Source organism: Merops nubicus, unplaced genomic scaffold (genome assembly GCF_000691845.1).
Source record: "Merops nubicus isolate BGI_N331 unplaced genomic scaffold, ASM69184v1 scaffold12260, whole genome shotgun sequence".
NCBI classification, from domain to species: Eukaryota; Metazoa; Chordata; class Aves; order Coraciiformes; family Meropidae; genus Merops; species Merops nubicus.
The window spans coordinates 8,189-22,617 of record NW_008580926.1 but is presented as its reverse complement, the minus strand read 5'-3'; the positions used below and the strand labels follow the sequence as shown (position 1 = coordinate 22,617).

General features: G+C 42.4%; 1 protein-coding gene across 1 annotated transcript; it reads right to left on the bottom strand.

Moving 5' to 3' along the window:
• Positions 1-8,758: 8,758 nt before the first annotated feature.
• LOC103778477 (cytochrome b5) lies at positions 8,759-14,196 on the bottom strand (the record flags this gene model as incomplete). Its single annotated transcript, XM_008946101.1, has 4 exons — positions 8,759-9,162; positions 10,008-10,042; positions 12,440-12,469; positions 14,068-14,196. Coding segments are annotated over 4 exons (273 nt in total), but the record flags the coding sequence as incomplete, so codon positions are not given.
• Between the last annotated feature and the right edge of the window lie 233 nt (positions 14,197-14,429).

Genomic DNA, 14,429 nt, shown 5'->3' with positions numbered 1-14,429 from the left:
TCCTGTCCAACAGTGTTAAAAATTAGAGTCTGCAAAAATTTGGCCACTAAACCCACAAAGGATCTCATGCTTCTTTGCAGAGTTGACATGGCAAGGAAATTCCAGCACATGATCCATGTTGAACTTAGGCCAAAACAGAGAGAAAAGAGCTTCCTATGGTACTGCCAAACCAAAATTCACCTTGCTACCTCTGACCAAGGCCAACAGTTTTCCAAATACTTCCAGTCCTCTCCGCTTTGGTGGCTCCTGATGCAGGAGCACCAAAGGCATTTGGGCTTCAGGCAGGATCCTCACCACTCTGGGAGGCCACTGGTCCAGTGCCAAGGAATGAGGGTACAATACCATAACCCAAGGGGGCTGAGAAGGCACCATGGATCAGTCAGCAGGCTGATACTTACATGGGTCTCTGGACAAGCCTGAACCCGATTTCTTGTGAGGACTCTCACACACACCTTGTTCCATAGGAGGTACTTGTGTGGAGTCATGGGCTCATCCCAAGAGTAAGGTGGAAGCGCAGGAAGAATTTCCAGGCCAGTTGCATGTGGAGATATGGGTTCAAGGTGGGGCTACAGACTCTGCAAAGCCCAGCATAGGAAGGTAACTGAGCTGGTGTTTTGCCAGTTACATGGCCCAGCATAAAGGATATGGCCGTCAGCAGAAAACAGACTTTACTATCCAATTCCAGTGAATACAGAAAAAATGTGATATGGTTAACAGCAGGGGGAACAAACAGATCAATATAACTCCTTATAGTAGATAACGTAACCAAGGAATGAGTAAGCCAAGCCAGGGATCCAGGAAAGGAGGAAGGAATAATCCAAGCCAAAAGTCCAATCACAAACATGCAAAAGTCACCCCAGCACTTGCCAAGGAGATGCAGCACCAGCCACACCATCCTTGCTCTGTCCAGCTCCCAATCCTGCCCTGCCATAGCTGGGAACTCTCTTTGCAGTGGACAGTCAGGGAGCCCTCCCAGGAACAAGAAGACCTTACAGAGCACATTCAGCCATAAGCAGGACCAGCTCTTACACTGTTAACTTCTGAATTGGTTTCCACCCAAGGCTGGCCAGGCCTTGAGAGGAAACCAGGCGGAAGGTTTCTCCTGCTATTGAAAAATCCTCTGCCTGGTTGTGAGAATGATCCATATGTCAGCTGTGACTCAGGGCTCAGACCCCAGCACTTCAGCAGGCAAGGGCTCACTGGGCTGAGCTGAGGGCTGCTCTCCACGTTTGGCACCATGCTGTTTCAGCACTTGAGGCTAGGCAGGAGCTAACTTTTCAGGACAGCGTGAGTATCCAGGTTTAAAAAATGGGCTGTCCAGGAACACTGTGGGCTGCAGCCTTGTCAAGACAGCACATTTGCTGCAGGTGACAGGACACAGGCTTTGCTTTGACTTTGCAGAGCCTCAGGACAGAGGTACATCCCTGAGACCCTAGTTCCGTGACCCTGTGCAGAAGCAGAGCTCCGTGGCCTGTGCAGGCAGCAGCTGACTCTCAGCCTGCTGCCACCTTTTTTAGCCTAGCAGTTGCCTTGGTGTACCCCAAAGCCCAGCTGCAGCCCGCGGGCGAGGATGATGGCTTGGGCTTGCATACACCCACGGGGAGCAGCAGGCTGGAGGTGTGTCCAGCTGGTACTGCCAGCACTCCTGCAGCTTCCCACCTCCTCCACTGCTGCTGCCTGAAACTAGAGGCTTGAAGCTTGGCCATGGGTCATGCTGTGCCCATAAGCAGGGGAAAGGAGAGAGGCCATGGACAACCCAAATCAGTTCACTGTCTCCAAGACAGCCTCACCTTTCCCTTGGGCCTCCTGCTCTCTGGTGTCTCTGGACTTGACTTAGGTCTTGGAGAATGCAGTACTCTGAACATTTTTTCTTCCAGTTTGGATGCTGGGCCATGACAATGCCTCTTAGGTAACAGAAATAGTTAATTAAGCAGTGAAACTGAACAGAGCTGCCATGCAGCAGGGTCAGTTTAACTCTTTTGCCTTGGACTCTGTCCCAGGATGGTTGCCTCCACAGTCCAGAAGGACACAGGCAAAGTTCAAGTAAACAAAAGATTATTGGTCTGCTTGGGCAACTGGGAAGAAGAGGAGAGATAAATTAAACTGCCTGAATAATCATAAAAAGATTTATTGTTGTAACTAGTGTAGGGCAATGACAGAGAAGGGATAAAAGGTTTATCCAGGTTTTGCAGTGACAAAAGATAGGAAACACATCAAAAACAAAAACTCTCCCACTCATATGAAAATTATTCTACACATAGACAGAGTCAAAAAAATTACTGAATGAGTAGTAGGGAAAAGCTGTTTATCATCTCCTCTCTTTTTCAAAAGGAATCAAAAAACAATGTAAAGACCTTGCTTATTCTAAAAAAAAAACCCCATTACCCCATATTTTTTTCTGTTTATATACTTCATATGAACAAATAATTTACTATGACCAAGAAATATTTTGACTTACCCTTACACTAAAAAAAAATCTTAGTTTTTTTTATCTTCTTTCAGCTTTGGATACTTTGGCAAATGGCAAAGCAGAAAGAACAACACTACTCTCATTCAAGATGTCAGCTTAATTTTGTGTCTCCAGTTAGGCCCACAGCTGTAGAAAACCTTTTTGACAGTGAATCCACTTAACAAGATTCCTGCAAGGATCCTAGCATATGCTGTTCCCTTAGTGCAACTTTATGATGGCTTGTTTCTAAGGTCACCGGATTTCTTTTCACTCACTTGCCCTTGGGTGACACAGCTGATGCTGGCACACCTTCAAAAGAAACTCCTCTCACAACCCCCTGAGAAATGTTTGCTCTGAGAGCTTAGCAGTCTTCAGAGGTGCCTGTGAAAGGAGTCCTGCAAATAAAGCCATACTAACAGAAAAGAAAAAATGGAAACACAACAGGCAGCCCTAACACACCACCTTTCTGACCCAAGCCCCTGTAGGCAGACACTTGTTTAAAAGCCCTTGGTGGCAGCTAGTGAAACACTTGGCCACAGCCCCTGTGGCAACTCAGCAAGTGCCTTCAGCCGACAAGCCAGCACTGGCAAGCACTGAGAGAACAGCCATGAATATTAAGTCTCCTCTTCTGTGGTGAGCATAGAACATTTCTTCCTCCTCTGAATCTTGAGGACTTAAAAAAAACAGTAAAATCCTCTGAGAATAAGGGAATCATCAAAAAATTCCCGTGGACACAGACCAAGCCCCTTCATGGCTCAGAGCCCTGTTATTCCAGCAAGGTCAGGAGGAGTTAGCCTGAACTAAGTCAAGCAGCATTTGCCCCAACAATTTTCTAAAGGCAACGAGTTTTCTTCTGCCTCTGTCTAACTTTCCATGAAAGGCATAGTAGAACTGGGGGAGTGGGACTGAGTAGGGTATTTACACCACTCCCCCCTGCCCTTGCCTGGGGCATGTCCTGCATCTCCTGTGCTGGGGGTGGGGAAGCTTTAAAGGGAGGAAACACAGCAGCAGTGCTTCCAAAAGCCAGGTAAACCCATACAGTACATATTTTTGTGATTTTATCTTGACAAGGGGAAAAAAAAATAATTGATCACCTCAACTTCTTAGAATACCTTTTGTTCCTCACTAATCGACTCTATAAATCCTTTGGTTTTGAAAATCAGCACCAGTGAAGTGTTTCAGGACACTCAGAAGTTAGCATAAGAAAAGCAACTCTTAAGAGTTTCCAAGTCCATGTGCTCTGTCTTTCATGCTCCCTGCCCATAGCAAACCATACTTTTACCAACTAAAACTCATTAAACTTGCACTTGCCTTCACTACTCTTTTTTGTTGGCAACAATTTGAAGAGCCCTGATGAATCCCATGTGCTATTTCTATTTTATTATGGCACCTCTAACCTCTGAACTGCTTGGTGATGTGATAACTCACAATATCTTTAGAAACTGGAGCAACTTCTGGATACAAGCTCCAGTATTTGGAATACTACAGTTAAAAAAAACAAAACAAAAAAAACCCAAAACAACATATTGGTGAACCTATCGTTTGCCTGTTGTGGTGGAAATCAAATCAAGTTCTGACACTGTGAAGTCATTGGATGCACCCTGTGAAACGTTTGTTGCCACGGCAGGTCTGAGGTGCCTGCACTGGCAGATGAGCTCCTGCTGATTTCAAGAACGCTGCTCAAGGTTCCCACGTGGATGTGTGTGACAAGTCTGGAGCTGTGCTTCATGCTTCATGCAAACCAGGAGCAAGGCCCAGCACAAACCAGTCAGGTCACGCCTACAGGAATGAGGTGGACACATCCAAGCTCACTCTAAACTAGGCCAGAGTTCACCCAGGCTATAAAACCTTGTCCAAGAACCAGGGTGAATACTGAAGCATTCATCTGTTCCAGGAGAAAAAAACAATGCTGGATTCCTAGTGGAGAGAAGAGAGTAGGACTCTCTGTAGCTTAGGAGTTAGAGCACAGAGCTCAGAAGGAAAATCCTGGATGACAGTCCTTGCTGCACAGGCTGTTTCTCTTCTCTCCAGCGACTGTTCCTGCTCTTTCTCACCTGCTGACACTTAGAGATACCAACTTACTGTGTGAAAATGTGATTTGTTGTGAAGATTCTGATCCTGCTGATGTGTGTTATGTGACCTGAGGCAGCACGCTGGATCAAGACTCTCATGGAACCTTGAGGCAGGAAGGTCTTTTTTTGGTCAGGCTTGCACACCTACTAGATGTTGAGCTTCTCAAGTGTGTGATCATATGTCCTTCTGCAAAGGTACAATAAACTCTCTTGTGTGCAACTAAGACTAAGAGCAGCCCACCACCAGCAGCTGCCTGGAAATGGCTAGTTGGCTTTAAATCTAGACACCCTCCCTTGTATTCCAGTAACTTGCTTACACGTACCCTCAGGTCTGAAGATCTCCTCATCATGAAAAACAAGTACATAATGATCTGTATTACTCAAATGCCTTTGTTACTTCAATAGGGTAAAAAAGTTCTACAGAATCACCTAAAAATAAACCAAGTTTTTTTTCATTTTAATCCCAGAAGCAATGACTGCTCAAATACCAGCTTTCCTTTAGTAGTCATAAATTGCCTACCTTCCTCAGACTGTTACCCACCACAACACAAATGGATCCTACTAAATACATGTTTCAAATCCATTTGGTTTACAAATGAAAGGACATACTTTCTTGTTTCCAGCAACCAGCTCACCAGCCCATGGGCTTGTAAGCAGCAGGCTAAGCTCTTTCATGCTCACCCTCTGTGCCTATATAGACAACAGACCTATCATGTTCCCATGGATATCCCTGCCAGTCATGTTAAGACTAGATAAGTGGCACTAAAAGCATCAACTGAGTGTGACTGGAGAATGACCTTTCCTTATTTTTGAGCACTCCCCTTGCCTGGCATACCTTTTTCTCTCTAACCACCCCCTTCTAGATCTTGAAGCAGTTTCCAGAACACACACACACACAAAGGTACTTTCTACAGGTGACAGGCGAAAATGTTGCAACTTCAAACAATACAAGGCCACATTTATCCAGGCCCTAAGCAGGTACAACTCTGCTGAGCGCTCTCACTTACTAGGTATTACTTACCTAGTCAGGTACAGTTCCCGAGTTCTGGGGGGTCCACATGAGCTCTGTGGTGGTGTCTGGAAACATAAAAAAACCTTCTCTAAAGTTTCCCTGTGTGTAACTTCTTGCCTGACAGTGCTACTTTCCCCTCAGTGAGCATAACTGGCGGCTCCTGGCAGTGCACAGGGGGCCTAACGGCAGTGAACTGTAAGGTGCAGGCTCAGAAATCACAGAAAATACTACAGAAATACTACAGAAGATTAAAGTCAAAATCTATTCCTCACATATGAGACACTGCAGTGCAATCAAGTCCTTTCTGAACTCTGTTTTAGAGGCTATAAATGTAGACCCATAGCTGAATTGTGTGTCCCAAATTTTTGCAAGCCGCCAAAGAAAACGTCAAGGGCTGGTTTATGCACGTTCTCACACATAAGAAGATTAAAACCAAGCCTAACTAGCTTTCAGAAAAAAAAAAAAAAAAAAGGCAGAAAATCCAGCATTAATCATCTACTGAGACCCAGTGTTCCAGTATTTCTCATTAACTCATATGCTTGTCTGCCCTCCTACTTACAAGCCAGGTCATTCAAAACTCTAAATATTTCAACACATAAAGAATTAATCATGAGAAAGGATGAAACACAGTGTGGAAGGAATGTAAAATCCAAATATGTGATCCGTTGGTTACTAGGTCCACCTTGGAGCTCGACCCGTTACTTCCAGACTGTTGCTGAAAGTCTTTTCTGTACTCTGAAAATATGCCGAATTACTCACACATGCCTTGTCTGACACTGATGCAGCTCACTCCTTCTCACTTTCAGTTCATCATCTTCATTCTGCCAGCCTTGCAGAAAATACAGTAACAGTTTTGCTTAAAATAGCCAAGAATTTATAAGAACTCTTACCCTCAGCAGTCAAACATTCAGAATAAAGACAACAGCACCTTCCCATTTTTTTTTTGCCTTTCTAGAGAATTTGTGATGTGCTTGCATTTGCCCAGCTTTTCCCCCCTTGCCAGTTTCTCTGCTGCAGAATGCTGACTGCAGCCCAGCATCCACAGCCAGAGACAGGCCTGGACCAGGGAGCAGGAGCAAGGGAAGGGGGCAGCACAGTGAACAAGCTGTGCTGGCTTCACTCCACAGACACCAAGAGGAAGCCAAGGCCATCCCCTGTTAAGAGAGCTCTTTGCGCTATGTGTTCATGTGAACAAGAGACAACAGGGCAATGAAGGCCAAAAAGGCACGTCCAAATAATTTAAGGCAGAACAAACATTGTGAGGCTGTACAAGATGACAACATAAGATGACATCAGATTTAAAACAGACCACCAAAACCAGCTTCTCCAAACCAAAATTAGTATTAAAGTTACTTGCTAGACCATTAGAGCAAGTACCTTCAGATCAGACCTGGGGAGAAAGGACTTTGCTCTGAGAAGAAAGCAGCCTGTCCATTCTTCTCTTTTTACTGTCAGACTGTAAAAAGATTGACTACCCTTCCTTCACCAGACTAGCTTCAATAGCATAGTCATTCACTCCTCACCACACCCAGGTACCTTTTTTCTTCTCATATTCATGATCAAAAGCTGAAGTCATATAAAAACTCCCTCATGAATCCCTGGGGAAGGCGGTGCCGACTTTAGGGTATTAAAAGAGAAAATTAAAACTGATCATTTAGTTTAGTTCTACCAGTTTACATTTGGAAACCTGAAACAGTCACACCCATCTCCGAGGAACAATCTGGATCAGCACTGGTGGAAAGCAAGTGTTTGACCTCATGGATCCACTTGGATTGTACTACTCTGCCGAATAATAGCTAGCCCAGTCTGAAATCTTTGCCAAAAAAACCCAAAAGGTTAAGCTCTCTGAAGTTGCTGGTTTCTGTTTTTTGTTGTTTCCCCCCCCCCCCATCAACATGTGAACTTGAACATCTTGTTTTAAAAACTAGCAAAAAATTCAGTACCTAAAACTTGATTTATGAGTGTAAATGCCAACTCAAGAGTTAGCACATCCATTTTAAAGGTTATCTGTAAGAACAGAATGAATTCTGAATTTTTAAACTCTGCTTCAGAGGCAAAGCCCTGACAAAGTAACTTAGTGCCAGACACGACCCCACAGGCGTTTATACTGCAGGTTAAAATTTCCAAGGTAAAAAGGCTAACGTGATCTCCTGTTAGTGCACATTGTATGGATCTGTAAGCCAAATCTGTCAGAACACTTGAGTACAGGTGTAAGAGATACAAAACATTCACAGCTGAGGCCATATGAGACAACTTTATTTCCTGTAACAGTAAAAGAGTTCCCACCAAAGGATTCCCACAATGACATTTTTGAAGGATTCCTGTTTTGACATATTCCTACATACCTACAAGACAATCTCCTGAAGTCACAGATCTTCCCCTTCCACAGTACCACGTTTCAGTTTGATTTGACTTGACACAGGATCTAAACTGCACACACCTTCCCTGGCACTGCCAAGAGGCACCATTGTCAAGGCACTAGCTGGTCTTGAGGACACTGCGTAACAGGTTTGAAAAGAATATTTGAGCCAGCAAGAGTAAGCAATTAAACTTTTATTCATCATCTTTTACATATGACTAAAAGTGTTCACCACATAATGCAAACTTTCAGTTATCTTGTGTTTAGCACTGAAAATGGTCCTCTCCCCATAATACAGCACCAAGGAGCACGTCACAGGACAGTCAGAGACAGGTTCCATGTATGAGTTTTCCCCTCTCAATGTACATGACAACACTGAAGATTTTGTAGAAGTCTGTAAGTTCCAAAACAAGTTCTAGAGTCACCTGAGTGTTTGGCAGGAACAGTATTATTTAACAGCAGTTACTTGTGTCTGCCTTTTTTTTTTTATTTCAAAAAAGAGAAACTTTTCACAAAACTGACACAAATATAATCAGGCCAAACACTGAGTTTCATATTTCACCTGGATATTTCAATGGGAGGCAAACAGAACAGACTGATGTTAGGAATTTCTGCAACTGTAAGAGCAGATATCAAGAGGAATGGAAGAAATATCAGCTCATTATAGCCCAACTGGTAGGGCCCATGCACTTATAGGCACCTATACTCACTACTCCACTCAGCTTCTTCCATGACATTTAATTAGCATTTAATTCAAACATACTACATTTAAAAAGATGGTAAGATTTTAAGTGAAGTTGTGGACATGGACATAGTTTTGGTAGTCATTTAAAGCTGTAAAATTTATCTATAAATAGAGCCCTATGGACCCTATTACAGAGCAAAGAGAAATAACCAGAATCAGTGTTACACACAAGACAATATTCTAACACAGAAACCAATACAGTTATCAAATCATTAGAGAGTAAAATTGTTATACAAAAAGAGAAATGCTGCCTTTTTATCACTGCAGAACAGCCAAGAAGAAGGCAACATTAAGGAAAGTGCACAGCAGAAAAGAATTTTTCAGTTTTCTGAAAAAGTTGAATTTTTCTTCCAACACCAGGCTTTTGTCCAGAAACGTATTGGGTTAGGATTGTTTACATTCTCTCCCAGCTCAGTCTCTTCTTGCTCTAGCTCTGGGTAAGGCGCTTACTCTGACATGTAGGAACGATACATCAGGGCCACAATAATTGCTGCTATTGCTGGGATCACCCAGTTGGACCACGAACTAGAAGGAAGATTTTGAAACAGCAGTTTAGGAAGTGACAACCAGCAAGCTTAAAAACAAGAAAAGTCATTGCTTAAAGAAGTCCTTCCTCCCCACTCCAACAAATACTTCAAAGTCAGGGCAATGGAACACCCAGGCTTGCCTGTAATACTCCAGCCAAGTAAAAAAGGCTTCTCTTTTGTTAAGGCTTTGCACGAGTGCTTACAAGAAGCTTACTTACTAGAGAAGAGCAAGACTCTAGAAGTCATGACATGCTACCTAGAAAATCACTCATTCAAAAACCACTTAAGTAGCAGCATCACATTACACTTCCACTCCCTTGTGTGGGGAGCTTGGGTGCTTGAAACAGTTCTCCAAAGTTGCAGCAACAGGCAATTGTCAGCAAGCTTTAACTTTATAGTTTAACTCAGTGGTGTTCCAAAGTAGATTTTATCCCCTCCCACTGCAGACAGATTTTCCTTCCTATAGACAGAACCTTCTTCTTTTCCCTGGATGCAACACTTGTAGGAAGTTTTAAAAGTGAGACATCCATACAGTAGAAAAAAAAGTCAGCAATGGCACCAAGTGTCTTCTATTCACCAGACTGATAGCCTCCAGAAATGAAGCCTTGTGCAACATGAACCATTTGGTAGATACTGATACACATTAACATAGGAAATAACCCTAGTTAGTAAGCTAACATGCTTGTAAAATGGTACACAGATGCCATCCTGATTTCATATGCAATTAAAATTTACATGCACCATGCCCTGACATCTATAAGCTTTCATCAGAGAGAAGCTATTCCACTTTCTAAGCCCCACAAACACAAGCAGCTTTGTTTGACATCAGGTGTTATACTATACCTGGAATTAGACTGAGTAGTGGTTATAAGAGTTTCCTGGAAAGAGAAGCATAAAAAGATATTTACATCAGGCAGACACTCCTCTACATCTTTAGTCCCTCAATTTCTCAAAACTCATTAAGTGAGACTATTTAAAAACAACTCAGAGCTGTATTCAAAATTCCTGTAACAGACTTGTATTAGAAGCTAGCTAGCAGTAGATTCTGTAGTCAACATTGCATCAGACAATTAAAAACCAACTTGCTAGCCCAAAACATAATCAAGAAGACTGAATCAATATACAATTATTCTTTACACTGAACATACATGAAGAAAGCTACCAATTTACTTCCACAATGCTTACTAAACTATTTTTTTTAGTAAAGTGTTTCACATTGCATAAAAAAGTCAAATTATTATAGTTGTTTCTGGTACTGATTTGGGCTTCTCGTTCAGTTTCCATAGAAAAAGCATCACTACAAGATCAAATCCCACCTGGGGACACAGGCACAATTTATATGAAGACAATCTGAATTGCTAATTACACACTGTCTTAAGTGCACTTAAAAAGTACATTAAAACTATACTTAAACTTAGTGGTACAGGATCCATCACTGAAAAATCAATTGCTTCTGTATCAAAATCTGCAATTCATTTAAAGAGCAGAAGATGCCTAACATCCTCTCACAGGTTTGAATAAGCTAGTTTTGCAAGCACCCAAATCACCACAGGTTTACATGTGACAAATACCACACTTAAAAAGAGTAAGCCCCAGCAATTACACCTATACTGGTTTTGTGAACACCTCTAGGAAAAACTAATCCCAAAGCCACAGTGTGGAACAGCCTGTACCCACCCTATGAAGGGTAACATCTACAACAGACTAGCCACATACAGAGCCAGGAGATGGCTCCTCCCACAGCAAGACAGTAAGAAAAATACGGCCCAGCACATCAAAGTCAGTTTTTTTGACCTCTGTGACACTGGGCACTTACACTAAGAGAACTTTAAATACAGCACAAGGATGAGAAGGCCATTTGAAAGCACAAGGCCTTCTGACAGCTCCTAGAGAGCCAGGGGCAGGGCCTAGCCAGTCACAGTACCCACCCATGGAGCAGTGCAAAGTGAAAGGCTCTTATCAGCTACACCCACGCATCCTGCTGGAGGAAAGTCCTCCAGCTCCCCTCGGGAATGATGGAAAACACACACACAGTGTCAGTAACTACAACCGGCGCTAGAACAAGCGAACAGGAGCGTAGTAACGAGTCGTGTAGACCTGTCTTCACTCCAAACTGACTACACTTTGGCCTAACTAATATTCTAAGTATTTGAGTTTAGTAAATTCCTTAGGGCTTAATCAAGGGATTGTGTACTACAGCTTGCACTGAGCAGCCTGTTCCTCAGTTGCATTTATGGTCTCTGCTCTTACAGCTTAAGTGTAAACTGCCCTGAATCCAAAATAAACCTGACTAGCAGGTGTTACTCTTGGTGGGAAGAACTCTGAATTCCAGTCACCCCTCCCCTTCTTATTGGTACTCATATACTAGTTCCATTCCTTCATAACATTCATTATTGCTATAGTGAACATTGCAGTGCTTATATACACATTTATATTTTTTCTTTCCTTTTATGATCTCTTCCATTAACATGTATGAGTTAAAGGGATTATGCCTTAAAAGTGATCTCTCAAACAGCAAGAATAAGATCTTATTCCTACTACACTTCATTTAAAGATAACCTTCAACTACATGCTGAGCATGCTACTGTACTGTGAAGCCAGCCCTAAGCAAACATCCTCTATACTCACAGCAGCAGCAATCCTACAAATTAATCTCTGATGTACTTTGCTCCTTTAAGGGACATCTGAATTTTATATGTTTGATAGCTAAGCACCAACACAGCTTTTTTCTATTAAAGATAGAAAAAAAAGGAGAAAATAAATCCAATACAGCATTGACAGGACACACGACAAGATCTGCTGAGACACTCAGCAAGCAAAGAGTATTTTCACCTTGAAAAGGGCTCACAATAGCAAATTAACTGACCTACAGCCCAGCAAATAAATGTTTCTACATTTTCTGACTACTAATGTTACCAATGTATTGTTAAGCATCACCTTTTCCCCCACAAACACTAGTTTAACCCATTCTGTGTATAAACAGATTTGGTTTTCTTAAACTGAGTACTAGGAAACATCTGACTCATTCCAGACTCACCTTTCTGCCATAGTGTAATCTCACAACTAGTAACCTCTGCGTTCAAAACCACACAAATTAAAGAACAGGTAACAGGAAGAGCAATTTGAAGCCACATCAACAGGTTTAAGAGGCTTTTGACCTGAAACACTACACCTCAATCATGTGTGAACTATTTTCTCCTCCAGGGCTATACCAGTAACCGACAGACACTGTCCCTCATGCATAAAAGCAACGCCAGTTCAAGAAATGCACTTACTGTTGGTTTCTGAAGCTTCCCTCTATCATCCTGCAAGAAAACAAGCAAGAAACATTTAGAGAAAACCCCAAAGCATTAAGAGTATTATCACTAAATTCAGTTTGCAGTTTATTCAGTTAACATGTACCTATTTTCACCTAGGAAACAGACTCACAAAAGAGCACATGTCAGTGCATGACATTGAGCTACCATAAACAAGATCAGTTCCTTAAATAATACTTCCCAGTACACAATAGAGAAGTGAAACCCGAGTCTCCAACGTATTTATTTCTTGTGCCCACGTTTTTGCATTTTCTTTGCCTCTAAACAGTACACAACCTCAGCCTGCACACCAATTACAAAATATTAGTTTACTTCTACTTTGTCTACTCATTATCAGGCAAAGTCATCTAACTACATTTGACCCAAAGGTCCCAAATTCTATGGCTCTTTCATAAACTCATGTTTTACCTGAAATAGTCACATTCATTACAAAAAAAGCCCAGCCATATATAACCTTGATAGCTTAATGTTCAAACAGCTTGACAGTGTTGTGTTTCTTATCAAATGGAAACAGGCACTTGTCAAACAAGGAAGAACTTGACCAGGAGTCAGGTTAAAAAGAACTTTACTGGCATCACTTGCCATTTGAAGAAGTGCATCAGAGATAATTATTTCATATTAGGAGAAGTTACATTAATATTTATCAAGAGAGGATCGAGGACAGAGAGAAGATCAGGAACATTTATGTGAAAATACAAAACTCAAGACAGTGATACCTCCCCTGAAGGTAACACAAAACATACACAAAACAGGGAGAAAGAGGCAGGGATGGGCAGGCTAGCAGCCTCCATCTCCAGCAAGTGGTTTTCCACTATCAAGATGTGTGAGAGCTTAAATAAGGCCTATCTGAAGGAAGCCAAGACAGCAGCTCTTTAGCTAGAATAAAGCCCTCAAAGCTGGAGGCAGCAGAAAGGTGCTTGTTAAAAGTCCAGGAAATGGTAAGGACAGCATAGAAAAGATGAAGTAACATGATCCAGTGGGAACTGATCAAAAAATCACCTGCCAACTGCAAGTAGGGAACACTGACACAGGACAAAACCAGGGGAGCCCGAGAGGGGAAGACAGAGCATTGGACTAGAAGCAAGACGCTTACAGCGGCCATCTTCTACACAGACACGTGAAGAGCCCAGGCTGTAGCTCTATATCCAGATGGAAACCTGGGGGATGTGTGTGTGTATATGTGCGTTTACAGTGATGAAAGAATGAGAGTGCACGTTAGTGGTCACCCTGCACAGTGACATCAGAAAAGGTCTAGACATTCTGACCTAGCAGCCACCTGCAGGGGTTACGGTGCGTCGCTCTGTAGCTCACGGGGTGCACCACGATTGGCACGATTCTATATTCACTTTATTCAAGGACTAAGATGTTAAATATTTCAAAAGCAGTAAACTTTTAGACATGACCATCCTTATGCTATGCTAATCAAATCCCTTAACATTGGGGGAACCTATCTCCAGGCTAGGCCCATCCACAAACAGCTGCAGGGCTGCCATCCAGCCAAACTGGCAGCTCTCCTTTATTCTCGAGCAATAAGTAGACAAGGCCAGTGTAGTAAACAGCAAGTATTGGTACTCTCACACACTCACCGGATGAAGCTCCCCAACAATAAAGCTTTCTGACAGTGTTCTTGCATCTGTGGAATGGCCAACATCTTCAAAGTTCTCAGTAGCATCTCCTCCTGCTTGCTCCCTGAGGACCTCCTCACCACCCGGATGCTGCAATTTAACAAGTTTGGATTTTTACTGAGAAGTATTCCACATTCTACAAATACAAGTTCTTCATTTTTTTTTTTTATTTTTTTTTTTTTAAAATATAGAAAAGTCCTTGCAAAAAGAGTTGCTAGACTTAGAGCAAACAAGCTTCTCTGGATAACTAGAGTTTTGTATGTTCTCTGAAGCCAAAACCAAGGAAGCTCAGAATCTACTCCAGCACTGGAGCAGTGAGAGAC